Raw genomic sequence first — 25,357 nt, forward strand, 5'->3', positions numbered from 1 at the left:
AAACCGCGCCCTCCCGCACACAGGCCTGAGTAAGTATTATGAACTTTAATCTCAGGATAAAACGATCTTCCAATAGTTTCATGTCACAGTGATAAATATATTCCTGGTTAAAAATGGTCCTGCACCTGGATACAAGCTCATTAGGCATAAAACTTGAAAAGTGTGTAAATCAAAGGATATCTGTACCAATGGAAAAAGGGCATGGCAAATAACCCTGCTAGAGTTCATGCCCACAATCAGTCACCCATTTGATTGTTTCAGGAATCATGTTATTCTCCCACATTCTCAATAGCCCTCAGATTTTACTATTCGACAGCACACTAGCAACATTTGACAAATCCTCAAAGAGAAATATTATTTATTGAATATTTTATTTCTCATTTGTTAATGCTTCTGGAGTTTATCCAAAACTATTATTAAACATTTATTTTAATAAGAAAAAGTTTAACATTACATATGTTGAAAGAAGAGAAAACATGCAGATGTTGTTGAAAATTTTCAATAAATATTTAGTTCGGCCCTTGACTTAGTCCAAGTTTTTAATTTTGGCCCTCCGTGAATTTGAGTTTGACACCCCTGCTCTAATGGTATAAAACCAGAACAAATTCACCCCGTCGTTCTTCAATATGTAGAAAACGGGCCCAGTCAGTGGAATCTACACCATTAGGAATCTGTGAATACTTTTTTAGCACTATAAATGACCAGCAGAATCCAGTCCAGTAATGCTCATGCAGGGACTAAACTGCTAATTATTGCAATTTTAAAATTTTTTGATATTCTGCCTTAAAAATGAGTTAAAACTGATTAATTTTCTTCTCACCTTTGTTACCTATCCCATTCAGCTCCTTCTTTGGCTTGGCTTCGCGGACGAAGATTTATGGAGGGGGTAAAAAGTCCACGTCAGCTGCAGGCTCGTTTGTGGCTGACAAGTCCGATGCGGGACAGGCAGACACGGTTGCAGCGGAAAATTGGTGGGTTGGGGTTGGGTGTTGGGTTTTTCCTCCTTTGCCTTTTGTCAGTGAGGTGGGCTCTGCGGTCTTCTTCAAAGAAGGTTGCTGCCCGCCAAACTGTGAGGTGCCAAGATGCACGGTTTGAGGCGTTATCAGCCCACTGGCGGTGGTCAATGTGGCAGGCACCAAGAGATTTCTTTAGGCAGTCCTTGTACCTTTTCTTTGGTGCACCTCTGTCACGGTGGCCAGTGGAGAGCTCGCCATATAACACGATCTTGGGAAGACGATGGTCCTCCATTCTGGAGACGTGACCCATCCAGCGCAGCTGGATCTTCAGCAGCGTGGACTCGATGCTGTCGACCTCTGCCATCTCGAGCACCTCGATGCTAGGGATGAAAGCGCTCCAATGGATGTTGAGGATGGAGCGGAGACAACGCTGGTGGAAGCGTTCTAGGAGCCGTAGGTGGTGCCGGTAGAGGACCCATGATTCGGAGCCGAACAGGAGTGTGGGTATGACAACGGCTCTGTATACGCTTATCTTTGTGAGGTTTTTCAGTTGGTTGTTTTTCCAGACTCTTTTGTGTAGTCTTCCAAAGGCGCTATTTGCCTTGGCGAGTCTGTTGTCTATCTCATTGTCGATCCTTGCATCTGATGAAATGGTGCAGCCGAGATAGGTAAACTGGTTGACCGTTTTGAGTTTTGTGTGCCTGATGGAGATGTGGGGGGGCTGGTAGTCATGGTGGGGAGCTGGCTGTTGGAGGACCTCAGTTTTCTTCAGGCTGACTTCCAGGCCAAACACTTTGGCAGTTTCCGCAAAGCAGGACGTCAAGCGCTGAAGAGCTGGCTCTGAATGGGCAACGGACAAGTTTCTCTTGTGTCTTGGTGTGAGCTTGCAGGCGCCTCAGATTGAAGAGACTGCCATCCGTGCGGTACCGGATGTAAACAGCGTCTTCATTGTTGGGGTCTTTCATGAGGATGGCAGAACACAGCCTTGCTTCATGCCATTGTTAATGGAGAAGGGTTCAGAGAGCTCATTGCTGTATCTGACCCGACCTTTTACCATATTCCGTCTACTTTTTTTTTCCTCTCCATTGCTAGAGGATCTGGACACGCTAGCCTAAAACTTCTAAAAGAACATGCAAGGATTTTAATGACTTTTGTAAAATGAGTTTCTAGCCTTGGATAATAACATCAACATGAATGATTAAATCTACCCTCAGGATGTGGCCAAACAAGATGCCTTCTAAATCCAGTGCATTAGGTTTTCTGAAAGCAATTGCGTTGGAGCTACTTTTTATTTAAATTGCATCGACCTTCCAAACTAAATCCACACATTGAAGCCCACTTTATAGATGATGAAGTCCAAACACTTGAAAAGCATCTAATAAACAAGGAATTATTTAAAATTATGTTACATTCCATTCATTAGTGAATGGCCGAATCAATGTCACATCAATGCATCCCATGCAGGACCCTTGCCATTGGTATATGGATCTAATTTGGTACAAGAAACCATCATCAATGCAGTTATATCCTGGCAAGAACCTATGTCACGTGAAAGAACAAATGTGGCCAACTCATTAAAATGTATTTTACATTCCAGTAAAATTGCTGCCTCACCACAGCAAAGACAAAGTTCAATCCTGACCTCTGGTATTTTCTCTAACCAGATAAATTTCCTCTCGGTGCTACAGTTTACTCTCACATTCTAAAAGTGTGCAGGTTGGAAGCTGGCTCTGGTTTGCAGGTGAATGGTAGAATCTGATGGAAATGTGCAAAGAATTTTTTAAAAATCTTTGGGATTCATACAAGATTAATGCAAACAGGTCAGTGATCAGTGCAGACTTCATGATCGAGCCTGGTTAGAGATTTAATTGAAGATTTCAACATTGAATGATTCTGCTCTCATCCCCACAATTTGAGGACATGATCTGCCTTAGTGTTTAACACATGCTTTTACTGCATTCTATTTGGGAATTCAAAAATGCTGGCCACCTTGCCTTTACCCCCTCTTTTGTAACTGGTCAGGTAGAGTGATGAATTCCTAATGCAAGCTAAGGACACTGCGGTATGGACTCCAGTCAAACTTGCCACTTTGCTGGTATAGGCTTTAACATGGGAATGGAACATTAAATATGCATTTGAAAAGTCATCTCATCAGAGACATTCCAACAGAGATTCTAAATTGAAAGAATACTGGATATTTGGGAGATATTTTGTAATTTTCAATAGATTTCATTGAGATATCATGACCATCCAACATGGCAGAAGAATATAATGGACATTTTTGGTCTCCTCATTTAAAGAAATAGATTTGCATTGGATAAGTGCAAAGATTGATTATTGGAGTTCTTATCCCATGTCTAATTTTTGCGATCTGTATTTAGAAGGACTTGTAGTTGCGCTGTATCCAGTGTCCAGTTGGAAAACTGTTTACTTGTTCACACGTGCACGTTTTAAAAATTCCTACCAGGAATCCCCGTGCGCCGTGGGGCAGAAGTGATGTCACCTTCCACGTCGTGGTTCGCCCTACAGTCAGACCTTTCCTAGTTGCTGATGTCAGCAGTTCACCCGTGACTTTCTGAGCTGGTTCGAACTGCGCTTAGGTGAGCTGCCAGACTTGACATGACAACACAGTGCCAGTTTATATCAGCATATTTCTTTTTCTTTGGCTTGGCTTCGCAGACGAAGATTTATGGAAGGGTATGTCCACGTCTGCTGCAGGCTCGTTGGTGACTGACAAGTCCGATGCGGGACAGGCAGGCACGGTTGCAGCGGTTGGAAGGGAAAATTGGTGGGTTGGGGTTAGGTGTTGGGTTTTTCCTCCTTTGTCTTTTGTCAGTGAGGTGGGCTCTGCGGTCTTCTTCAAAGGAGGTTGCTGCCCACCAAACTGTGAGGCGCCAAGATGCACGGTTGGAGGTGATATCAGCCCACTGGTGGTGGTCAATGTGGCAGGCACCAAGAGATTTTTTTAAGCAGTCCTTGTACCTCCTCTTTGGTGCACCTCTGTCTCGGTGGCCAGTGGAGAGCTCGCCATAGAACACGATCTTGGGAAGGCGATGGCCCTCCATTCTGGAGATGCGACCCTCCCCAGCGCAGTTGGGTTTTCAGCAGCGTGGATTCGATGCTTGCGGACTCTGCCAGCTCGAGTACTTCGATGTTGGTGATGAAGTCATTCTAATGAATGTTGAGAATGGAGCGGAGACAGCGCTGATGGAAGCATTCTAGGAGCCGTAGGTGATGCCGGTAGAGGACCCATGATTCGGAGCCAAACAGGAGCGTGGGTATTACAACGGCTCTGTACACGCTGATCTTTATGTGTTTCTTCAGGTGGTTGTTTTTCCAGACTCTTTTGTGTAGTCTTCCAAAGGTGCTATTTACCTTGGCGAGTCTGTTGTCTATCTCTTTGTCGATCCTTGCATCAGATGAAATGGTGCAGCCGAGGTAGGTAAACTGGTTGACCGTTTTGGGTTCTGTGTGCCCGATGGAGATGTGGGGAGCTGACTGATGGAGGACCTCAGTTTTCTTCAGGCTGACTTCCAGGCCAAACATTTTGGCAGTTTCTGCAAAACAGGACGTCATGCCCTGGAGAGCTGGCTCTGAATGGGCAACTAAAGCGGCATCGTCTGCAAAGAGTAGTTCACGGACAAGTTGCTCTTATGTCTTGGTGTGAGCTTGCAGGCGCCTCAGATTGAAGAGACTGCCATCCGTGCGGTATCGGATGTAAAACAACGTCTTCATTGTTGAGGTCTTTCATGGCTTGTTTCAGCATCATGCTGAAGAAGATGATGCTTCAGCATATAATCAGCATATAATAAATGATGAATTGGGCAAATCTCCTTTGGACATAGTTATCCCTGGCAGGTACTTGTAATCTCCTACCTTCATCAATATGCCGCTCACAGAATCTACTTTCATGACCTCATATTCAACACGACATGGGCATTCATGAACTGCTATGCTTTAACAACAGCAATATCATCTCACCTTATGTGACACCACAAATATTTTCTCTATTATTGTCAATCCAAAGTATATCATGGGACTACTCCGAAGAAACATTTAAGATGGCAGTGCTGCCACTGGTGCAGGCCTGAAGAGAGAAAGGGTGGGTAGGTGGGGCGATGAGGAGAAAAAACCCCAAAGAAACAGCCTTTTAACACTCCTCCACAGGGTCATACCACCTGGCCTCCTTATTCAGGTTTAAATTGCCTGTGGAACAGAACTGGCAGTGGATTTTACAACAAGGATCCACAGAGTCCACATTCAGCAGCCCAAACTTTGTGAGCTCTGAAGAAGCAATGGATCTCTGCAAGGGCAACAGAGCAGGAGAACCTCCCCGCCCCACTGAGACGAAGCCTTGGAGAGGGTCATACAGGTTGGAACACCACAGCAACAGGCCAGGTTCCAGCACGATCTCAGCCTCACACCAAGCCACAGGCAGCTGGTGACCAGTTTCAGGGAAGTGGTTAACAGGACTGGGGTTTGTGGAGGTGCTAAAGGTGAGCTTCAGGAGCTGACAGCTTCCTAATTATTTTTGATGTTTCATACTGGGGGCTAAGGAGGGTGACTTCAAAGTCCAGTTCAGGTTCACTGCAGTACCAGTCAGGGGCTATGCGGTGATAGGGGTTACAGGGACACAGGAGGGAGTGGCATCAGAGGTGACGGTGGGATTTGTGGATACACAACATCTCTGTAGGGACTCTATTTTTCATTTCTTTCTTGTCTTGATGGTGGTGCAGGGCTAGCAGCACCACTTTGTACGCCTTTACAAGACAAAGGAAAAAAGATTGTATTTTGTATACATGACAATAAATAGCATCTTGAATCACAAATTAAGAGTAAAGATTATTTGTTTGCACTTCCTCAAACAAACATTTTGAAACATTATTTTTCATGGACACCTCATCATTCCCACTGAGTTGTCATCTTTTTATTATGATGTCACTGCTCCCTTTTCACGTGCGCTATACAATGTGCAGTTTTCAAGATAGGTATCATGAAATGTACAGTTAAAGCAATGGTCCAAGAACAGGTAGCAGCTGAAACTATCTTTAAAGTGGATTTTGACACTGGCCGGTAACCAGCTGGCAAGTGGCCATGTCTTCCCACAGAGGGCCTGCTGGGGAATACATTTGGCAAGCTGACAGTTCTCTGTCACAACCCATCCATTAGATAAATCTATCTGAAGGCAACATCATTCCCACAGCTACTGTTTCAAAAGAGACCATGACAGCAATAAAGAGCTTCCCACAACTTGGCCTAAACTAACAAAATCAGACATAATTACTCCAGCAGGCCAACATTTGATTAACTTAAAAGTTGGTCAGGAATAAAAAATTAGTTTGATGGATCAAAAAGGATAACTAATATAAAGACAGGGTCAGAGTACATGCTGTATAATGTTATGTATGTAATTCATGAAGTATCTAGACACAGACATCCATTGTTGGGAGATCATGCTTTTCCCAGTGTCATGCCAATAAATTAAGGAAATCTCTGTTACAGCTCATGGCCTGTTATAACATTGGTTTGATGAAACATTTTCAATTCTAGATTAAAAATGATTTGTGGAAAACTGTCTCTCGACTCCAAATGCATATACTTAATATTGCTCACACAATTTTTTTAAATTCACTTCTAACTCTGGCTTCATCTTCCCAAATATTGACTGACGCCTCCTTACAGCAAGACAAATAGATGGGGCAGAATTTGTCAGGTTTGTCCAAGAAGGATTCATGACACAGTATGCAGACAAGCCGACTCGAAGATCCTCGAGGCCATTAGTGGTCTAGTATTGGGTAATGAACCTGGTCAGGTGACAGACCTCTCGGTGGGCGAGCATTTTGGTGAAAGTGACCACAACTCCCTGACCCTTAGCATAGCGATGGTCAAAGATAGGAGGAGACAAAATGGTAAATTGTTTAATCAAGGAAGAGCTAATTACGATGGGATTAGGCAGGAACTGGAAAGAGTAAATTAGGAATAGATGTTCTCGGCGAAAAGCACACAAGTAACGTGAAGGGTGTTTAGGAGCCTCTTGCGCAGGGTTCGGGATAGATTTGTCCCACTGAGACAGCGCAAGTGGCTCCTAAACACCCTTCACGTTACTTGTTGCTTTTCGCCGAGAACATCTATTCCTAATTTGCACCATTGGTGGAATAAAGTAACAAATGAGGTGAAACAGCTAGTTAAGAGGAAGGAGAAAGCATAACAAGGTAGCCTGAAAGGATGTTGCCTGGATTGGAGAACATGATTTGAGGCAAGGTTTAACAGAGCTTTTCTCTTTGGAGCAAAGGCTAAGAGCTGACTTAATAGAGGACTACAAGATTATGAGGCATGGATAGAGTGGGAAAAACTAGCAAACACCAGAGGACATCTGTATAAGGTGAGGGGAGGAAATTTTAGGGAAGATGTCAGAGACAAGTTTTTTTTAAGAGAAGTGGGTGCCTGGAGGTGGTGGTGGAGGTTGAACCATTAGTGGCATTTAAAATACTTTGATACAGGTATATGGATGCAATAAAAGTAGAAGATTGTCGGGGTAAGGCAGGGGTGGATTAGTTTGTTGAGTCAGTTTATATAGGTTGGCACACATCATGGATTAAAGGGCCTGAACTGTGCTGTAATGTCTATGTTCTAAAATGCCATTTGCTCCATAGGTGCCCTCTAATATCTCAACAAGTGGTCAATCTCAATATAAAAGACTGAACAACAAGTGTGGCTGGTTATTTGACTGCACAGGGGGATGTAATTGAACCTGATTTTGCTCTCTCCTGGGAACGATGATTTCCAGTGACTATTAAGAGCAGAGAATCTGACAGCGTGTCCAGGTGGTGAGCACAATTGTTATGCAACAAGAACATTTCCATGGGAAATATGTAGTTCCTGTCATTTGACCCTATGATGCACTGCAGTGCAAACAAACAAGCTCAAACTTCAAAGGCTGTACTGCACGCTTTAATTAGTTTAAAACTTGCACACAGGGTTCATTTTCGCTTCTGGCTCCATGTGTTCTACTGCCAACACAAGGGCCGGCGTGAACCTTAATATGGAGCCGGTGATTGGCAGGGAGTAGGTGGAGCCAGCTTCCAGTGGGTTGCTCCCTGCATAAGGCAGGAAGGAAATACAGACAGTCCAGTGGTTGTATCACCACAGACCCCCAAAATTACCAATCTGCAAACAGCTGTAATAATGAGTACTTCACATTAATCAAGTAACTGAACTGCACATAGGAATGCTCTGAAAAGGTGAGAAAAATTACAAATATATGAAATTAGTAAATTTTGTGGTTTAGATTCAGGTCACATGGCCTATTTTGCTCAGAATATTAAACTTCACAATAGGACTCCTGAACATTTGTGTAATGAAGAGGCAGTGAATGTGACTGCAGATTTTTATGCAAAAATCAACATTCTGTGCCTAAGATGCTTGATTCGGTAAGAGGTTCCATGATAAATGGTACATTCTGAAAAACAACAGACTGGTAAAGCTAGTCCTTGCAACAACATCCTAAACAGCCCAGGAGGTGGAAGAGAAAATAGTGCCAGGTCATGGATAAGATCACGGCTCTTCAAGGAAATTAACGTCAATCGTATTTTCAATTCATGCTTATTTCAGGGGGAGTGATATCAGTGCCAATATCATTGCACGAACTTGCAAGCCTCTACCGGTGCAAATATATTACTGTAATTCCAGATCTAAGGCCATTTTTTAAGTCAAAAAATGTTTCAATGCTTTTTGCAGCAAGATGTGATAGAAAAAAATTAATATACTTTCCAATATCCTAGTCTCAGACTTGTAACAGAGTTTCCTGATATCAGTGTTTCCCTGCTTACTGCTGGCCTTAAACCTGCTCGATTCTTGCACCTCTCCAGTAACAGGTTACTAATCTGTGAAATATCAGGATACGAAGCTCCATCCAATTCTATATTAATAACTAACATTTTTGCAATGGAAAAAGATTCTGGTCCTAGAATAGTACATTCAATCTGACCTCAGTCTTTGACAAGTCAAGGAAAGAGTTCAACCCCTATTTTTAACCCATGAAGAAGCTACTGATCAGTTTTATAGGCTCCCTCACTGAAGGGAAAAAAATAAACTGACCCAACCAAAAAGTGAAAGTCTCAGGGAATACAAGTCCTGAGCAATGCTGCAGAGGGAAAGTTTGCATCATAGTGTGATGTTATGACAACCTTCCACCAACCATCACCTCTTCCTGACCTCTGGAGTACAATCAGAAAAGATTTCCATAAAAAGGAAGTTCACAACAAATAATGGGGAAAATAATCAAGGAATGATTACTCCTCCAATGTGGCTTTTTTTAAAAAATATTTGGAGAACATCGGTCTTGATGAAGTTTTGTGCATCAATCAGTATTTTGAGACAAGGTATAATGCCACCTACTGTAATGGTGGGAGCCTCTAATTTTTTTTTAATTTAAATTTTAATTTAAAAAAAATTTAGAAATACAGCAGGGTAACAGGTCATTTCGGCCTACGAGTCCGACCCACCCAATTAACCTACACCCCCGGTGCATTTCGAACCATGGGAGGAAACCGGACCCTTCGGGGAAAACCCATGCAGACACAGGAAGAATGTACAAACACCTTATAGACAGCGCAGGATTCAAACCCCAGTCTCAATCGCTGGCGCTGTAAGGGCATTACACTAACTGCTATACCCACCATGCCACTTTTGTGTTAATCATAATCTCTTGTAGTATGAAACTGGATCTCAGTAGCATGGGAGATTTGCTGGCATTGCTCAATGTCTGTCCTAACTAAAACAATTTATTTCACAAACCTGGGCAGAAGAGGGGGAAAAAAAATCATTCCTCCCTCCACAAAATAGGTAATTAACTTTTAGTGCTCTTGCTTTAAGCAGGCTATTGCCAAAAGGAAATGATGACAATAACATTTTCTGCAGCTGTGAAAATCATGCATTCTCATTTAGACATTGGTTTTTCAGAGCAAATGGGGCAGCCAAATATCAGTAATCCAGATTCTGTCATTTCTTTCATGTTCTTCCCTAAAGAAAGCACATATTCCAAATTAGCTCTTCAAAATCATATCTTCAAACTGAAAAATTGAGAATATTCTTGGACAGATTACAAAGATAAAACATTTATTCACGTTATCTTACAGTTTGATGGCTAGTATGGTGTGGAAGTTGCAGATATGATCACACCACTGTACCATTTACATTAAAAAAAAATCTAGCTTGGTTTCTCAAATATACGTAGATCAGTGGTTTGATCAGTTAAATTCCTGTTCGTTGATCGTCATTCCATGGTTAATGGGTAAATTAGATTATAAAATGGGTCATATCTTTCAAGAATAGACAAAATGTAAAGAATAACTGAAAAGGAATTAGCTCATTTCTGGGTATGGCCCAATGTGTCATGATTTACCCAATGTGCAACAAGAAACTGAAAACAGGAAGTCTCACGGGAAAAATCCCACAGGAATGGAAAGTCACAATAGGGATAGGGATTATCCTTTGAACTAGAGTATTCGTAACCAAACAATTTTCAAAAAAAAATTTAATAATCTTGACTTTGAAGTTTTCCTTCTGCATGACCAGCGGAAGAGCTGTAGAATCTCAGAACAGCAATGAACACCTGGAATGTTGATGGAATGTTGGGTGTCAGTTTAAGGAACATTCTGATTGTCCATCTTTAGCAACCATCAGTTGATCACTGACAACATTTTACATCACAGAGCGGATAAGAGGAGAAGTGAGAATTGATTTTGGTTAGAGGGTTCCCAGACAAACGAGGAGGTGTTGTTCCTCTAATTTGCAGATGGTCTCAGTCTGGTAGTGCGTGAGATCATTGAAAGGCATACTAGCATGGGAATGGGATGGGGAATTGAAATGGGTGGCCACTGGGAGATCCATGCTATTGCAGTGCACAGAGTGGAAGTGGTCAACAAAGTGATCTCCCAGTCTGACCCCAATCTCTCCACCACAGGAGCACCAGATACAGTAGATTCAATTCCCCAGCCCATTCCCTTGCTGACATGTCTGTTTATGGTCTCATGTACTGCCAGACTGAAGCCACCCAAAATTTGGAGGAACAATACCTCATCTTCCGTCTGGGCATCCTCCAACCAGGTGACATTAGCATCAAAGTCTCCAGTTTCCGTTAAACACACCCTCTTCTTCTTCCCCCTGTTGCCCTTTCCCCCAGTGTGCCCTCTCTCTCTCTCTCCCCTCTGTCTTCTTTCAAGGAGCCAAAGTCAATTCTCACCTCTCCTCTTATTATATTTTTTTTGGTACGGACTCCTCCCCTAGCCAGTGTTCAGTCTTTATTCTGACGCCTTCCTGTTCTTTGCTTATTCCCGGAAGGGCTCAGGCCCCAAAACGTCAGAAATAGATCTTTATCTTCTATTGACACTGTCGGACCAGCTGAGTTCCTGCAGCATTTCTGCGTGTTTTGGGTAAGGGTTTGATGATGGGTCATTGATCTGAAACATTAAATCTGATTCTCTCTCCACGGACACTGCCTGACCTGCCAAATCATCCCACATTCCCACATTTATTTCATGTTTCCAGCATCTGAAGTAATTTGTATTTTAAGTGTATCCAGCACCCGTTTTGGAAAAATAACAAGTAATTGGAATTTACAAACTTCTTAACAAGGTGGCAAAAAGTCGTGGCACCCAAAGGACAAATCCTACATTGCCAGGATCATCCTAAACAACCTATTTGAGTGACCTCCAACTGAAAGAATTGCAGTTGAAAACCACACTCCTTGTTCCTCTAAGTGTATTTGTTATTCGAAGTTGAGGAAATGCTATTACAGAAGCACTTAAATAACTTTGCCATTCCCATTTGTTAATAACATTAACTTGTATCAAGTGATGCGAGATTCAATGCCACAAGGACATTCATGCTAAGAGCTGTTAAAACTAAACAAAATCATTGAAGATGTTTTTCGGTATCTGAATGAGCAGTCATTCAAGTCCAGCTGCCGAAGATGAAAAGTCTATATCCAACACATCATAGTCATGTAAAGAACCAGGATTGCTGTGCAAACCATAATCACGTCAATGAATATTACTCTAGCTCCGTTTCACAAACAATTTAATATTTCTATTTAGTACATACCAGACTAATGATGACAAAGAGAGAATAATTTAGCTTTTCTAGATATGGAGAAGTAGCTTCATTTGCTTTGCAAAGAAACAGTAGATATAATCCCACTTCCTAGGCAATGCTGGAAGAACTCAGTGAGTCAAGTAGCATCTGTAGTAAGAGAAATTAGTCAAAGTTTGGGGTCGGTGATCCCTCCTCAATGCTCCAAGGCCGAGCTCTTCCAGCATTTTTGCTTCCAACTCCAAGACCTGCAGTTATATTTGAAACCTCACTTCTTAATTGTTCATTTCATCAATACTGGAATGCAGCTGGGAACACTTCTTCAAATATCTCTGCTTTCCCTTAAAAAAAATTTAGATCCTGCTTTCACCTAAAGGCGAACTACATGGTTGGCGTAGTGGTTAGCGCCATGCCTTTAAAGCGCCAGCGATTGGGAACAGAATTCAAATCCCATGTTGTAAGGGAGTTTGTTCATTCTCCCCAGGGACTCTGGTTTCCTCCCACCGTTCAAAATGTACAAGGGGCTCCTTCAATTTGAGTGCAAATTGGGTGGCAAGGACTCATGGGATGAAATGGCCTGTTACCGAGCTGTAGATCCAAATTAAAATTAAATTTACATGGTATCCAAAAACTCAAGTTGAGTACAAAAAATGCTCAGGTGAATAGCGATCAATATAAACAATGGAATTGAAGTGCAGGTCATCTAGGCTCTCCACATTCAAATTCCTTACTGATATGCAGATATTTCAGGCATTTTTAAGTTATTGTCTCAGGGAGATGAACACTTCTTGAAAAAAAAGCAAAACATTTGGAGAAATATTTGTTGTTTCATTTTACAAAGTGAATTTACATGCATTTATACTGTGCTTGCACATAAAGGTTCACACCTTCAAGTATAAATATTCTGAGCATGACAAAGATTGTGTGCGTTATTTGTGCACATATGCATTTGTGTGTGCATTTATACAATATGTGTGAATCTTTATCTTTGGCATGTATAGACAGGGGTATTTTGATCAGGAATCCTGGTGGTTAGGATGTGTCTGAGCAAGATAAGATTCATGCCTACCATATTCTAATCCTTCAAAGTTTGATAGAACTATATTACTAAACAAAGGAGATAAAACCAGAAGATTTGCACTCTTGCTTGCTCTCTGCACCCTCCCTCCTTTCATTCCAGCTCTCCTTTGAAGTAAGGCTTCTTGACGCGCACAGGTCTGAGGCAATCAGAACAATGTTTAAACCTTAACAAGAAATGTTGTACATTTTTTTCCCCTCACCTACACAGCTGTGCTTGTCAGGGGAGAGCTGCATTCCTGCTCCACAGTCACACACAAATCCGCCTTCTTTATTCACACACTGCCCTTTGCAAGAGGCTGTGGAGCACTCATCGATATCTGGAAGAGACAAAGATTGACAATGTTCAGAATGATAGGTGGATCAAAGATAAGACCACTCTGAGCAGACATTTGCTTATTACTTTAGTATTCTTGTAGTTTATGTATCGCACTACTATATTAACTGGGAATAAAACAGGCTGAGACAATGGAACAAACCCCTTTATGAAGAGTGTACATAGCAGGTCCACAATCAACCTTCTACCTTTGCAACTAATTCCAATGCTGGTTTCAATCATGGTGAAGCCATCAGGACAGACACGAGAGACCTCCTCACAGCCACCATGGTTGCAGCTCATGTCACAACCATATTCCCCACACCAAGCCGAAACCCCTAAGTGAACAAGAAAGAGCATGTTCATAGTGTTTTTCATAACCTCAGAACAACCCTAAGCACATTACATTGAAAAAGAGGTGGCATTCTGATGGCATACAGTAATGTTCAGTGTCATTTTATGCAATGAGAAGGGTTCATTTCATGATCTATCCAGCAAGTCAACTTTAATGTCTATACAGCAATACAAAGTAGAATAGCAAGAGTATGTTACAGTGTGAAGTGTTGCAGTGAAAAGATGGATTCAAACATAACAATAGTAGCAATAATGTGGGGTTAATTCCGGAGCTCAATGACAGCAGAGAAGAAACCAGTTTTGAACCTGTTGGCTGTGATCTCTCACTCTTAAAAGATTTGCTCAGTGGGAGGAGGGAAAAGTGAGTGGCCAGTGGAGGTGGGGGGGGGGGGGGGGGGTGGCTCCTTCAATACACTGGCTGCCTTTTCAAGGATGCAGGAGTGTAAATAGAATGCAGAGGCCATAAAGGGCAAGGCCACCATCAAGGTCAAGGCCAGAATCATGGCATGAGAGCTGGGGATCAGACTGTACTGTCCAGACTTCTTGCGAATGTCCAGTTGTTAGTAAATAAAATAAACAACCTCACGGCAAGGCTGCTTTATCACCAACAGTGAGACAATTATCAGTTGTTTGCTGCACCAAGACATGGCTAAAAGAGAACACATGGGATGCCGCGATCCAACCAGAGGGTATCACCATTAACAGACTGGACCAGAACTCAGATTCATGGGAAAGAGAGAGAGGATGGTGTGTGCTTCTTAGTTAATATTGGCTGGTGCACGAATTTTGGGATCATGTGGACCTTCTGCTCCACTGCATTAGAGCAAATCTTGATTAAATTCAGACCCTTCTATCTGAGAGTTCTCATTCGCGATTCTCACTGGAATTTATATGCCTCCCGATGCCGAACAAACAGCCATTGTGGAGCGAGGTGATGCAGTCAGTAAAGAAGAGATGGCCGACCCCAATGCACGACAAATTATAGTCAGTGGCTATAACCAGGCCTGTCTCAAAAAGACCCTGTCCCCACTCTCAACACCACGAAACCTGCTGCACCAGAGGTCCCAGTACATTTCCTCACTGATACACCAAGATAAGGAAGACTTACCATTCTTTAAATATATTGTTAAATATCAAGAGGAAACTGCTGATGGGCACTTGCACAGCATAAATATTACTCGTCATTTCTCAGCCCAGGGCTGAATATTGCTCACAGCTTGCTCCATGCAGGCTGTGAAGGGAATGGAACAAACCACAATCATCATACATCTCCAGGTCTAGTCTTTTGTGGAAAGAAATTTACTAATTAAGCAGTGACCAGGACAATACCAATAAAGCAATCCTCAACTGAAAGCGGTTTCATCACAAAGTTGTGCTTCTTTCCAGAAGCAGACATACTTCAGTGCTGACAAGTTATTAAGGTCTTGATAATTCTGGGGCCATTTTCAAGCCGATGATCAGGCGTGGTTGTGTAGCTTGCCTTCGGCCACAGTTACAGGCCTTAAATCTGTCGGAATACCCCTTTTCCTTAAAAACAAATGGTGTAAAATATTTACAACCGCGTTTTGTGATGGTACGAATCAAATCCGAATAGTCACACTTCTGTCAATTCCTAACGACTTCAACTTTCACTCTAGCGCTTATCTAACTATTCAGCAGCAAGGGGCTTCGCTGGCACCAGTGTTATGGGTTAATGCTGCCGGTCTTCCTCTGTCCTGAAGCAGGATTTCAGCTTGAAACATCCACTGCCCATTTCTCTCCATGGACGCTTCCTCCAGCAGAATTCAGTTCTTTTATCCGGGTTTGGACCTTGGGCTATGGTGAGCTTAGTGAGTGTGTGATTGTTCAGCGTTATTTGACAAGAGCATCAATGGATTCCATCATTTAATGATTGACAGAGCATAAATTTATCAAAATGAACGTGGCTTCTTTTCTTCAATAGAAAATAATTAGTCAATTTTCCACACTGTTGGATTGATGCCATTGTTGTAGCTTATTGGCTTGAGGCACGTCTAATTATGGAACACAATTCTTTAGTCCTTCAGCAAAAATGTTCGATGTGTTCCACTAATTGAAATGCTCCCTGATTTCATATCATGTTAACTTGCTCGTCAGCACTGATGTTAGCAATCTCAAGATGAGGCTCAATGCATCTTTCTTACAGTTGCTATTCCTCAACATGGTTACTAACATTTCAACCTTACCTTTTCAGGTCAATAGCTGAGCTATGATATCTTTGAGGATGATGATCTTCCTTAATTACTGACCATTCTTTCACAATATGTTGAAGAGTATTCTTTGGGTGGATGCTTTTTTCCGATCAGAGACTGTAGTGTTCACTCATACTGAGACTATTGTAGTGGATTCATCTCCAACAAGCATATTGTTCAACGGTTTCTCCCCTTGCCCACATGTCCAGTTTGAACGCAATAGGTCAGATATGATTGTTGCCTAATTTTATACACATCCAGAGTACATTATGCACCCTTACCCAGTGTTTCTTCAAAGACAATCATTGATTAATACAAGGATAGCAGGCAGTAATTAGCTTCTTTCCATGATTGTCCTTGACCTGATAACATAGTACTCAAAAATGATTGCTGATAACCTAACAGCAAGTTTATGGCTTGACTAATCAGTGAACAACTCTCTCGATCTAGCCACTAGTTTCAAGATGTTAGTGTGAAAGACTTTTTCGTGTCAAGTAACGGGCAACTTTGTCACTTCTGAATCTGATCTATAGTCCACCCAGTTTTATTCTATTCCTATGTTTGCAATATTGGCTACCAGTGGGGTCTGAAATCACAAATGAGAGTGACCAAGGTTGGAAAGCAAGTTTTAATCAATAAGGAACATTAATGAACTTGTGTTTTACAGCAAACTTATGGCAGCTTTGCCTATCTTGCTGGTAACTATTTTTATTCCAGACTTATTTTATTAACAAATTCACAAACAGTCATGGTGGATTTGAAATCTGATCTCTGGATTATTATTTCAAACCTCAAGATTGCTAGTACAAATGACATAAGCACTCTGCTACCACTATTAGGTCAGATAAAATACGTAGAGGAGGACCATTAACTTCTACATCAACAAAATTAAATGCCATTCCTCCCTTAATCTCATCTTACATCAAATAAAAATTTGTAAAGTTCAGGAATACTACCCGTGAGGCCAGGAATGATTAAGGAAGTGATTAATAAAACTGGTCAGTCATTTTAAAGAAAGCAGAACTGGTGACCAAGGAGGACAAATGTAATGGCAGCAAGTGAAATAAAGCACATATATAACAGCTTAAAACTACACCTACAAATACATTAAATGAACATAATAGGAAAAATAAATGAGTGAGGTGAAAATTGAATAGATTTGTTGGATGAACTATTTAACCATTTGGGCAAAAGAAATTCAATGTTTCACAAATTCTTGGCATGAGAGACAGAAACTAGCCAATTAAAGCAGTAAATGGTGTGTCAGCTTTCATTGAAAATTGGTTAGAGTACAGGGCTTCAGTGAAACTGTATCTGAGGTATGTATAGCTTTGGCCTCTGTACCCAAGCAAGAGTCTACTCATCTTACGATCAATACAGTGAAGCTTCAGTGGAAGTTTTCCCAGAGTAAAAAAGGGTCTCTCTATGAGGAGAATTTCAGTAGGATTGGCCTGCCTCACTGGAATTTAGAAGAATGTGATCTTATTCGAGATGAACAAGATTCTGAAAAGGTCGGCAAAAATCGATGCCAAAAGGCTGTTTCCTTTTTCCAGAGGATCTGCATCCAAGGGACGTTCTGTGCTTCATTTGGCAATTTCATTACATAGAGGCTGTAAATCAAGTGGGATTCACTACCACAGTGGTTGTGGATGCTTAGTCCCTGGGTATATTTAACAATGCAATAGATCAAGGGACACCACAGGAGAAATAGTCCTATTGTTTTCCACTATATGTTTCCTTAAAGAGTCTGCATTTTAAGTTCCTGATTGTGAGATGGTTTAACTTTGAGCATGTTACAGTCAGTCGAGAATCTGACGAAACAGGCATCTTGGGATGGTTCCAACATGCCATGCAACCCAATTTCTGTGCCAACATATTGGTCTTCAGTGATACTATTAATCAGAGTTTATAATTGTGAAGCATCTTAGAATAAATCAAACAATGAATCACCTAGATGCAAGTCTCCGAAGCAACAGTGAAGAGTTGCAGAAGTCACCGAGCGGCATCTATCATTTTCAGATGTTCCTGAGCAACTTTGAGAAAGTTTGCACGTTAATTGCCAGAAGTTGGCTAGAGTTACAGCAGTCTCTGGACAATAATGGGCTTTATGCAATGCCCTGGAGCAAACTGAGTAACTGGTTGCTCAGACTTTGGAATATGCTAATATGAGCTTCCACATTATCTAATACAGAAGAACAGGAAATTTGATTATCCTGCCTGCCAGAAAGCTATTCTTTTTATGTAATCTTGTCATCGAATCTCAAAGTTGTGACTTCCAATAAATTACACAAATTTAGGCATGCAAACCCAAGCACACATTCCTAACATTGCACTATGGGACTGCGGCACTGTTAGAAGTGCCAAACTTTGAAAGGGTTGGTAAATTGATACCCTGTCTTCTTTTACAGGTGCATATTGAAGAGCAGGTGGCTCTATTTCAGATATTAAGTGTAGTCCCCAGTGTCCTAGAAACATTTTATCCATCAGTTAACAGCACAAAAAGATTATTTTGACATTTGGGAGCTTAGTGTACACTAATTGGCTTCTGCATTTTCTGCTCTGTAATTGTGACTGCACTGCAAAAATACTTCACTGACAGTAATCATTTTTATAAATGACCTGGAGGAGGAAGATTGGGTTGGTAAGGGTGCAATGAGAAAGGTTGGTGGTGTTGTGGATAGTCTGGAGGGTTTCCAGAGGTTACACGGGACATTAATAGGATGCAGTCCTGGGTAGAGAAGTGGCAAATGAAATTTAACCCTGTAAATTGTGAAGTGGTTCATTTTGGTAGGTCAAATTTGAAGGCAGAATACAGTTTTCAGGTGCTTGGGAGTAAATGCAGAGGGGATGCAAGAGGTAATTTTGTAACACAGAGTGAAGTGGGCTGCTGGCAACATTAGTGGAGAGAGGTACAACAGGATGTTTTAACAGATGATAATAAGTATGTTGAACTGAGAAAAATGGATGGTCATGCAGTTGGGAAGTCTGAGGTCATTCATTTTTATATTTAGACAGACAGCATGGTAACAGGACCTTTTAGCCCACAAACCCACACCGCCAAATTACACCCAATTGACCTACAGCCCCGGTGCATTTTGGAGGTTGGCAGGAAACCAGAGCACCCTAAGGGAGCCAACACAGAGTGAATTGACAAACTACTTACAGACAGTGCCGGATTTAAATATAGGGTTCTGGCGCTGTAATAGCATTGTGCTAACCACCTCATTAACTGAGTCACCCTTGGTCTAACCGTTTCTAAGTCTTTGAGCAGTGATTAGGCATTTAAAAACAACTCTAACACGTGCACCGGCGCACCCCCACACCACCCCCCCCACCACACACACACACACACACACACACACACACACACACACACACACACACACACACACACACACACACACACACACACACACACACACACACACACACACACACACACACACACACACACACACACACACACACACACACACACACACACACACACGAGGTGGGCTCTGCGGTCTTCTTCAAAGGAGGTTGCTGCCCGCCAAACTGTGAGGCGCCAAGATGCACGGTTTGAGGCGTTATCATCCCACTGGCGGTGGTCAATGTGGCAGGCACCAAGAGATTTCTTTAGGCAGTCCTTGTACCTTTTCTTTGGTGCACCTCTGTCACAGTGGCCAGTGGAGAGCTCGCCATATAACACGATCTTGGGAAGGCGATGGTCCTCCATTCTGGAGACGTGACCCATCCAGCGCAGCTGGATCTTCAGCAGCGTGGACTCGATGCTGTCGACCTCTGCCATCTCGAGTACTTCAACGTTAGGGATGAAAGCGCTCCAATGGATGTTGAGGATGGAGCGGAGACAACGCTGGTGGAAGCGTTCTAGGAGCCGTAGGTGGTGCCGGTATATATACACATACATACATACATATATACACATACATATACATATATACACATATACATATACATATATATACATATATATACACATATACACATATACATATATACACACATATATACACACATATACACATATACATATATACACACATATATACACACATATACATATTTTTCTTTTTTTCTTTCTTTGGCTTGGCTTCGCGGACGAAGATTTATGGAGGGGGTAAAAAGTCCACGTCAGCTGCAGGCTCGTTTGTGGCTGACCAGTCCGATGCGGGACAGGCAGACACGATTGCAGCGGTTGCAAGGGAAAATTGGTTGGTTGGGGTTGGGTGTTGGGTTTTTCCTCCTTTGCCTTTTGTCAGTGAGGTGGGCTCTGCGGTCTTCTTCAAAGGAGGCTGCTGCCCGCCAAACTGTGAGGCGCCAAGATGCACGGTTTGAGGCGTTATCAGCCCACTGGCGGTGGTCAATGTGGCAGGCACCAAGAGATTTCTTTAGGCAGTCCTTGTACCTTTTCTTTGGTGCACCTCTGTCACGGTGGCCAGTGGAGAGCTCGCCATATAATACGATCTTGGGAAGGCGATGGTCCTCCATTCTGGAGACGTGACCCATCCAGCGCAGCTGGATCTTCAGCAGCGTGGACTCGATGCTGTCGACCTCTGCCATCTCGAGTACCTCGACGTTAGGGGTGTGAGCGCTCCAATGGATGTTGAGGATGGAGCGGAGACAACGCTGGTGGAAGATACATATATACAGACATATATATATACACATATACATATATATACACATATACATATATATACACATATACATATATATACACATATACATATATATACACATATACATATATATACACATATACATATATATACACATATACATATATATACACATACATATATACATATACATATATACATATACACATATATACACATATACATATATACATATACACATATATACATATGCACATATACATATGCACATATACATATACACATATACACATATACATATATACATACACATATACATATACACACACATATATATATATATATATATATAAATAAATAATTTTATATTTTTTACCTTCAATTTTCCCAATTAATGTACAGCAGATTTTGATATTCCTTGTGAACCTAAACCATTCCTCATGTATATTCTTGATGAGCAAGATAACAAAAGCAATTTTTAAAATTTTTTTTAGTACTTCTATCAAAATAAAAAGAAATTGCTTTGTACTTAATAGAAATGTTAACAAACAAGACTTGTCATTGAGTACGCTAAATTCCTTTTCAAAGAGGTACAGAAAGTTGTCTTTTGTCTCTGAAAGGAAATGTGTCTTTGTGTTGAAATACTGAATAAGGTGGAACTAAAAATAAAATGGAAGCAAAAAAGTGATGGGGCAAAAAAACAGAAAACTCAAGCAAAAAAAACCCAGAAAATGCTTCAAACATTCAGCAGTTCAGGCAACAAAAAGGAAAAATTAAGTTGCGAGAAAAGAGGGAAGGGAAAATTGATCAAAAAGCAAGTTCTCTGATTGGGTGGAGGGTCGTGGTGATTCAATGACAAAAATGATGCTGGAGTCGGTGAAAGAGGCTTAAGGCAAATAAATAACAAAACTGTACATAGAAAATTAATAAAATTTTAGCTATCAAAAACTTACTCATCAGAAATTGCTAAATTCCAATTTTGACTCCTCAATTAAGTTTTTAGAAAGACTTTGAATATCATTTGGTTTAACTTATCTTCTATTTTTGATTCTACCTCTGTGATATACCTTTATTTGGAAACAACACATTCCAATTAATAACAAACCGTTACCCACCACTGAAACGGAAATATTTTGAAGAAACACAGGAATGCCCATTGGCTAAGAGTCGATATCCCTGATAACAAAGGCACCTGTAGCTGCCAATATTGTTCGTGCAGATTTGCTGACAAAGGCTTTGTCCTCCATATCGGGAACATTCATCAACATCTAGAAGAGAACATTGGAAAAGAAGGGAGTTACCACGAGTTACAGCCATCCACATTGAAATTGCAATAGCCACATTGAAAAATTGTGGTCCATCCAAACACCATGGATTTTCTAAATAAAAGAGCGTAGATTTTTTTTTATTAATTGGGTGAAGTGGCACCGTTGGCTAATATAACAGAACCTTTAAACTAATTTCTCAACTGGGTAGTGCCAAACAGAATAGCAAATTATATTGTACATTGGTCTCAGGAGAGAGACAAAAAAAGGACAAACAAAATTTACTCTCCTTTACTGTAGGTAAAGTTACAGAAATGCAATGGGCTATCTTTGATTGCAGCAAACTGCAGTCATTGGTCATCGGAGCAGATTAGTTGTGGCAATAATGGTGCAATGTACACGTAATTGAAAAAAAATCACTATCCTCATCTGTGACCAAATTATAGTCAGTTAAAAGATTATTCTTTCTTAGTGTTGACTCTCGCTACTAAATGTGTCTATTGGAATTCTTCTTCAGCGTGGGAGTCCATTGCATGATGGATAATAGGATTAGGGTTTAACATTCTGCCTCTAGTTCATAATGTGTGAACATTATTCTTTTGACCTTTATGTTGACTACACAGATTCAAAGTGGCCGATTACCATTAATAACAAGGTGAGGTCTGCTTTGAAATATCTGCAGCATTGTACAGTTTGCTGCTTCTTTAACAGATGTGAAGATGTATATTGCAGATTATACTTCATCAAAATGGATATATAACTACATTATGTGCATCATGAATGCAACAAATTGCAAAATATTTTATACTGTTAGGAAGGGCTAAGTGTTAATAATATTTGCATCAGAGTCAGAAAAAATACTTCATTCTTTTCTTTACAATAGTTTACTTGTTAGAAGTGTGTTTGAACTGCTTTCTCTGATCTTACGACATTAAGGGTGCACTTGTATATATTTTACATTGGCTGATTGTAGTCCTTGGAGAGCCTTACTTGGCAGAAATTAAATCAGACATTTATACAAGCTCTCTGAATTATTTTCTAACTATTCAAATTCATGGCCCAAAAATCATTTGCAAATAACACCATGGTTTCTGTTAAGGATACTTGCCAGGTTATGGTGCATGACAGGAAATGGAGGTGGGGAAACTATCTCAGTTATAGAACAATAATGGGATTATCTGATCCACATATTCTCTGAACTAGGTTAAATTGATTAAAAATTGCATCTTGTGTTATGTCCTAGATCAGCAGCAATAGAAATTCACCAAGACAATAGTATCTTCAAATCAATAATATAAAATATTACTTAACTCTAAACTTAACGCCCAACTATGCACAAATGTATATATGTGTTCATGTGTGGCAGATCACAAACCATTACAGTTCAGACATGATTCCAAAAAGTTAATTTCAAAATTCAGTCTTATAAATCTTGTGTTGAAACTCGGTCTTTAAACTGTTGTCCAAAAGTAATTATGCAGTAGGTGAGGCATCAAGTCATCAGACTTCTCAAAATTCACAAATGCTTGTAGAGTTGCTTTCGGAGAAATGTTTCTTCATACGAATAATCTTTCCATAATTCTCCCCTCTTTGATCCTGTGTTCCTCCCTTGATAAGGATAACAATAGCACAATGTTTCTGCATTTCTGACTTCAAGATGAAACTGTTTCATTATATTAAAGATGCTTTCTTGAAGTGTTGAAATCATATATCACTACTGGCTCTGTTTGAAGTTTAATTTCTTCAGAAACCACTTATGATGCAAATGGTTTTCTGTTTACCCAGGTGTTTCCTCTCAGAAAACATCCATTGTTTTCAGTATTTCAATGAAACAATCAATTCTAATTTTATGGCTCTGATTTCAGCTGGACATAGGATTCAGTGTCTCTTCAAATGGTGTGGTATCTTTCCCCATTTCCAAACCCACACAGTCCATACTAAAAATAATATGTATTAAAACCTAAAGATTAATATCATAATTCTATAACATTTGTTTTACCATTCCAGTTCATTGAGTCTTGGATTGTCAGTGCAAGTTTAGAAATGTTGGTATTGTGTCTGATCGACCATACCTCACTTATATATGTTGCTTTTTAAAGTTACTTTTTTGTCGAGAATTTACAATAGGTTAGTGAATGCATGGTGCCAACTGATCTTTAGATCTGTTCTTTTAATTTTTGTGATCACTTCATAACAACCTGCTACAAGTACAGCATGGAAAGATGCATAATCTCTGCCTGCATTTTGAACAAAACAACTCTGCATTTGGCCAATCATATTGGCCAACTGCACCTCGCCTCCACCTTGGTTACCCAGCGAGATTAGGACATGGCCGGGGGTGGGGGGCATAGCAGCACTGCAACCACAGACTGGAGCTATTTCAGTCAGGTGGCCACCTACAACAGTCATGTAAACATAGAGGAGCACAAGAGCTCCATGACTGGCTACATCAGCAAAAACACTGAGGTCCAATGCTTCAGAGTCAGGGCTTGGATGCAGAGGTCTGGGCCCTTCTCAGAGGTCACGATGCTGCTGTCAAGACAGGAGAGAGGATGGCACTAAGATCAGCCAGCGCTGAACTCTCCAGTGCAATCTGGAAGGCAAAGTGAGGATACACCAGAAGATCCACAGACAGCTGTGCGATATCGGTGACACGAGGTGCATGTGGCAAGGGATCAAGATTCAAACAGATCACAGGTCAACCTTGTGACTTAAGGACAAAGTTGCTTGCCTGCCAGACAGACTGAACATCTGTCTGATGAGAAGAACACAATGACCCCAAAAATGAATTAGCCACGACCAAAGTGAGGAGAACCCTATCCAAGGTGAACCCACACATGGCAGCGGGATCAGACAACATACCTGATTGGGTACTGAAGGACTGTGCAGACCAATTGACGGAGTCTTCTTGGACATCTTCAACATCTCACTGCAGCAGTCCATTGTTCCTGCAGCGTTCAAGACAGCCACCATTATCCCAGTACCCAAGAGGAAGAAATAATACGCCTCAACGACTACTACCCAGTGGCACTGACCTTCATCATTATGAAATGTTTAGTGATGAAATGTATCAAAGCAAACCTCCCAGATGTGCTGGATCCATTTCAATTTGCCTATAGAAGAAAATGTTCCACAGACAATGCCTTGTCACTATTCCATCCAGTTCTACCTGAAGAAAAATGCTTCATACACCAGACTGATGTTCATTGACTTCAGTCAGCATTTAACACAATCAGTCCCCAAAGGAGAAGCTGTCCTTGCTGGGACTCAACAACTCTCTCTTTAACTGGATCCTGGACTTCCTAACAAAAAAAAAAGTCTGACAGGTCAGTAGCAGAGTATCAACCACTATCACACTACATATTGGCACACCTCAGGGTTGTGGGCTCAGCCCACTTGTGTTCACGTTACTGACCCATGACTGGATCGCCAGATCCAGCTCTAATAGTGTCATCAAGTTTACAAA

At 41.1% G+C, this 25,357-nt stretch overlaps 1 protein-coding gene across 1 annotated transcript in view; it reads right to left on the bottom strand.

Moving 5' to 3' along the window:
- LOC138755614 (fibulin-1-like) overlaps positions 1 to 25,357 on the bottom strand; it is a 98,649-nt gene that overhangs the window by 39,559 nt on the left and 33,733 nt on the right. The window contains exons 6-8 of the mRNA XM_069921972.1: positions 21,742 to 21,894; positions 13,650 to 13,778; positions 13,328 to 13,444 (exon numbers count right to left, since the gene is read on the bottom strand). Of these exons, the coding sequence (XP_069778073.1) occupies positions 13,328 to 13,444; positions 13,650 to 13,778; positions 21,742 to 21,894 (399 nt within the window). The remainder of the gene's footprint in view (positions 1 to 13,327; positions 13,445 to 13,649; positions 13,779 to 21,741; positions 21,895 to 25,357) is intronic.

The sequence above is a fragment of the Narcine bancroftii genome, chromosome 1, assembly GCF_036971445.1.
Source record: "Narcine bancroftii isolate sNarBan1 chromosome 1, sNarBan1.hap1, whole genome shotgun sequence".
Classification (NCBI taxonomy): Eukaryota; Metazoa; Chordata; class Chondrichthyes; order Torpediniformes; family Narcinidae; genus Narcine; species Narcine bancroftii.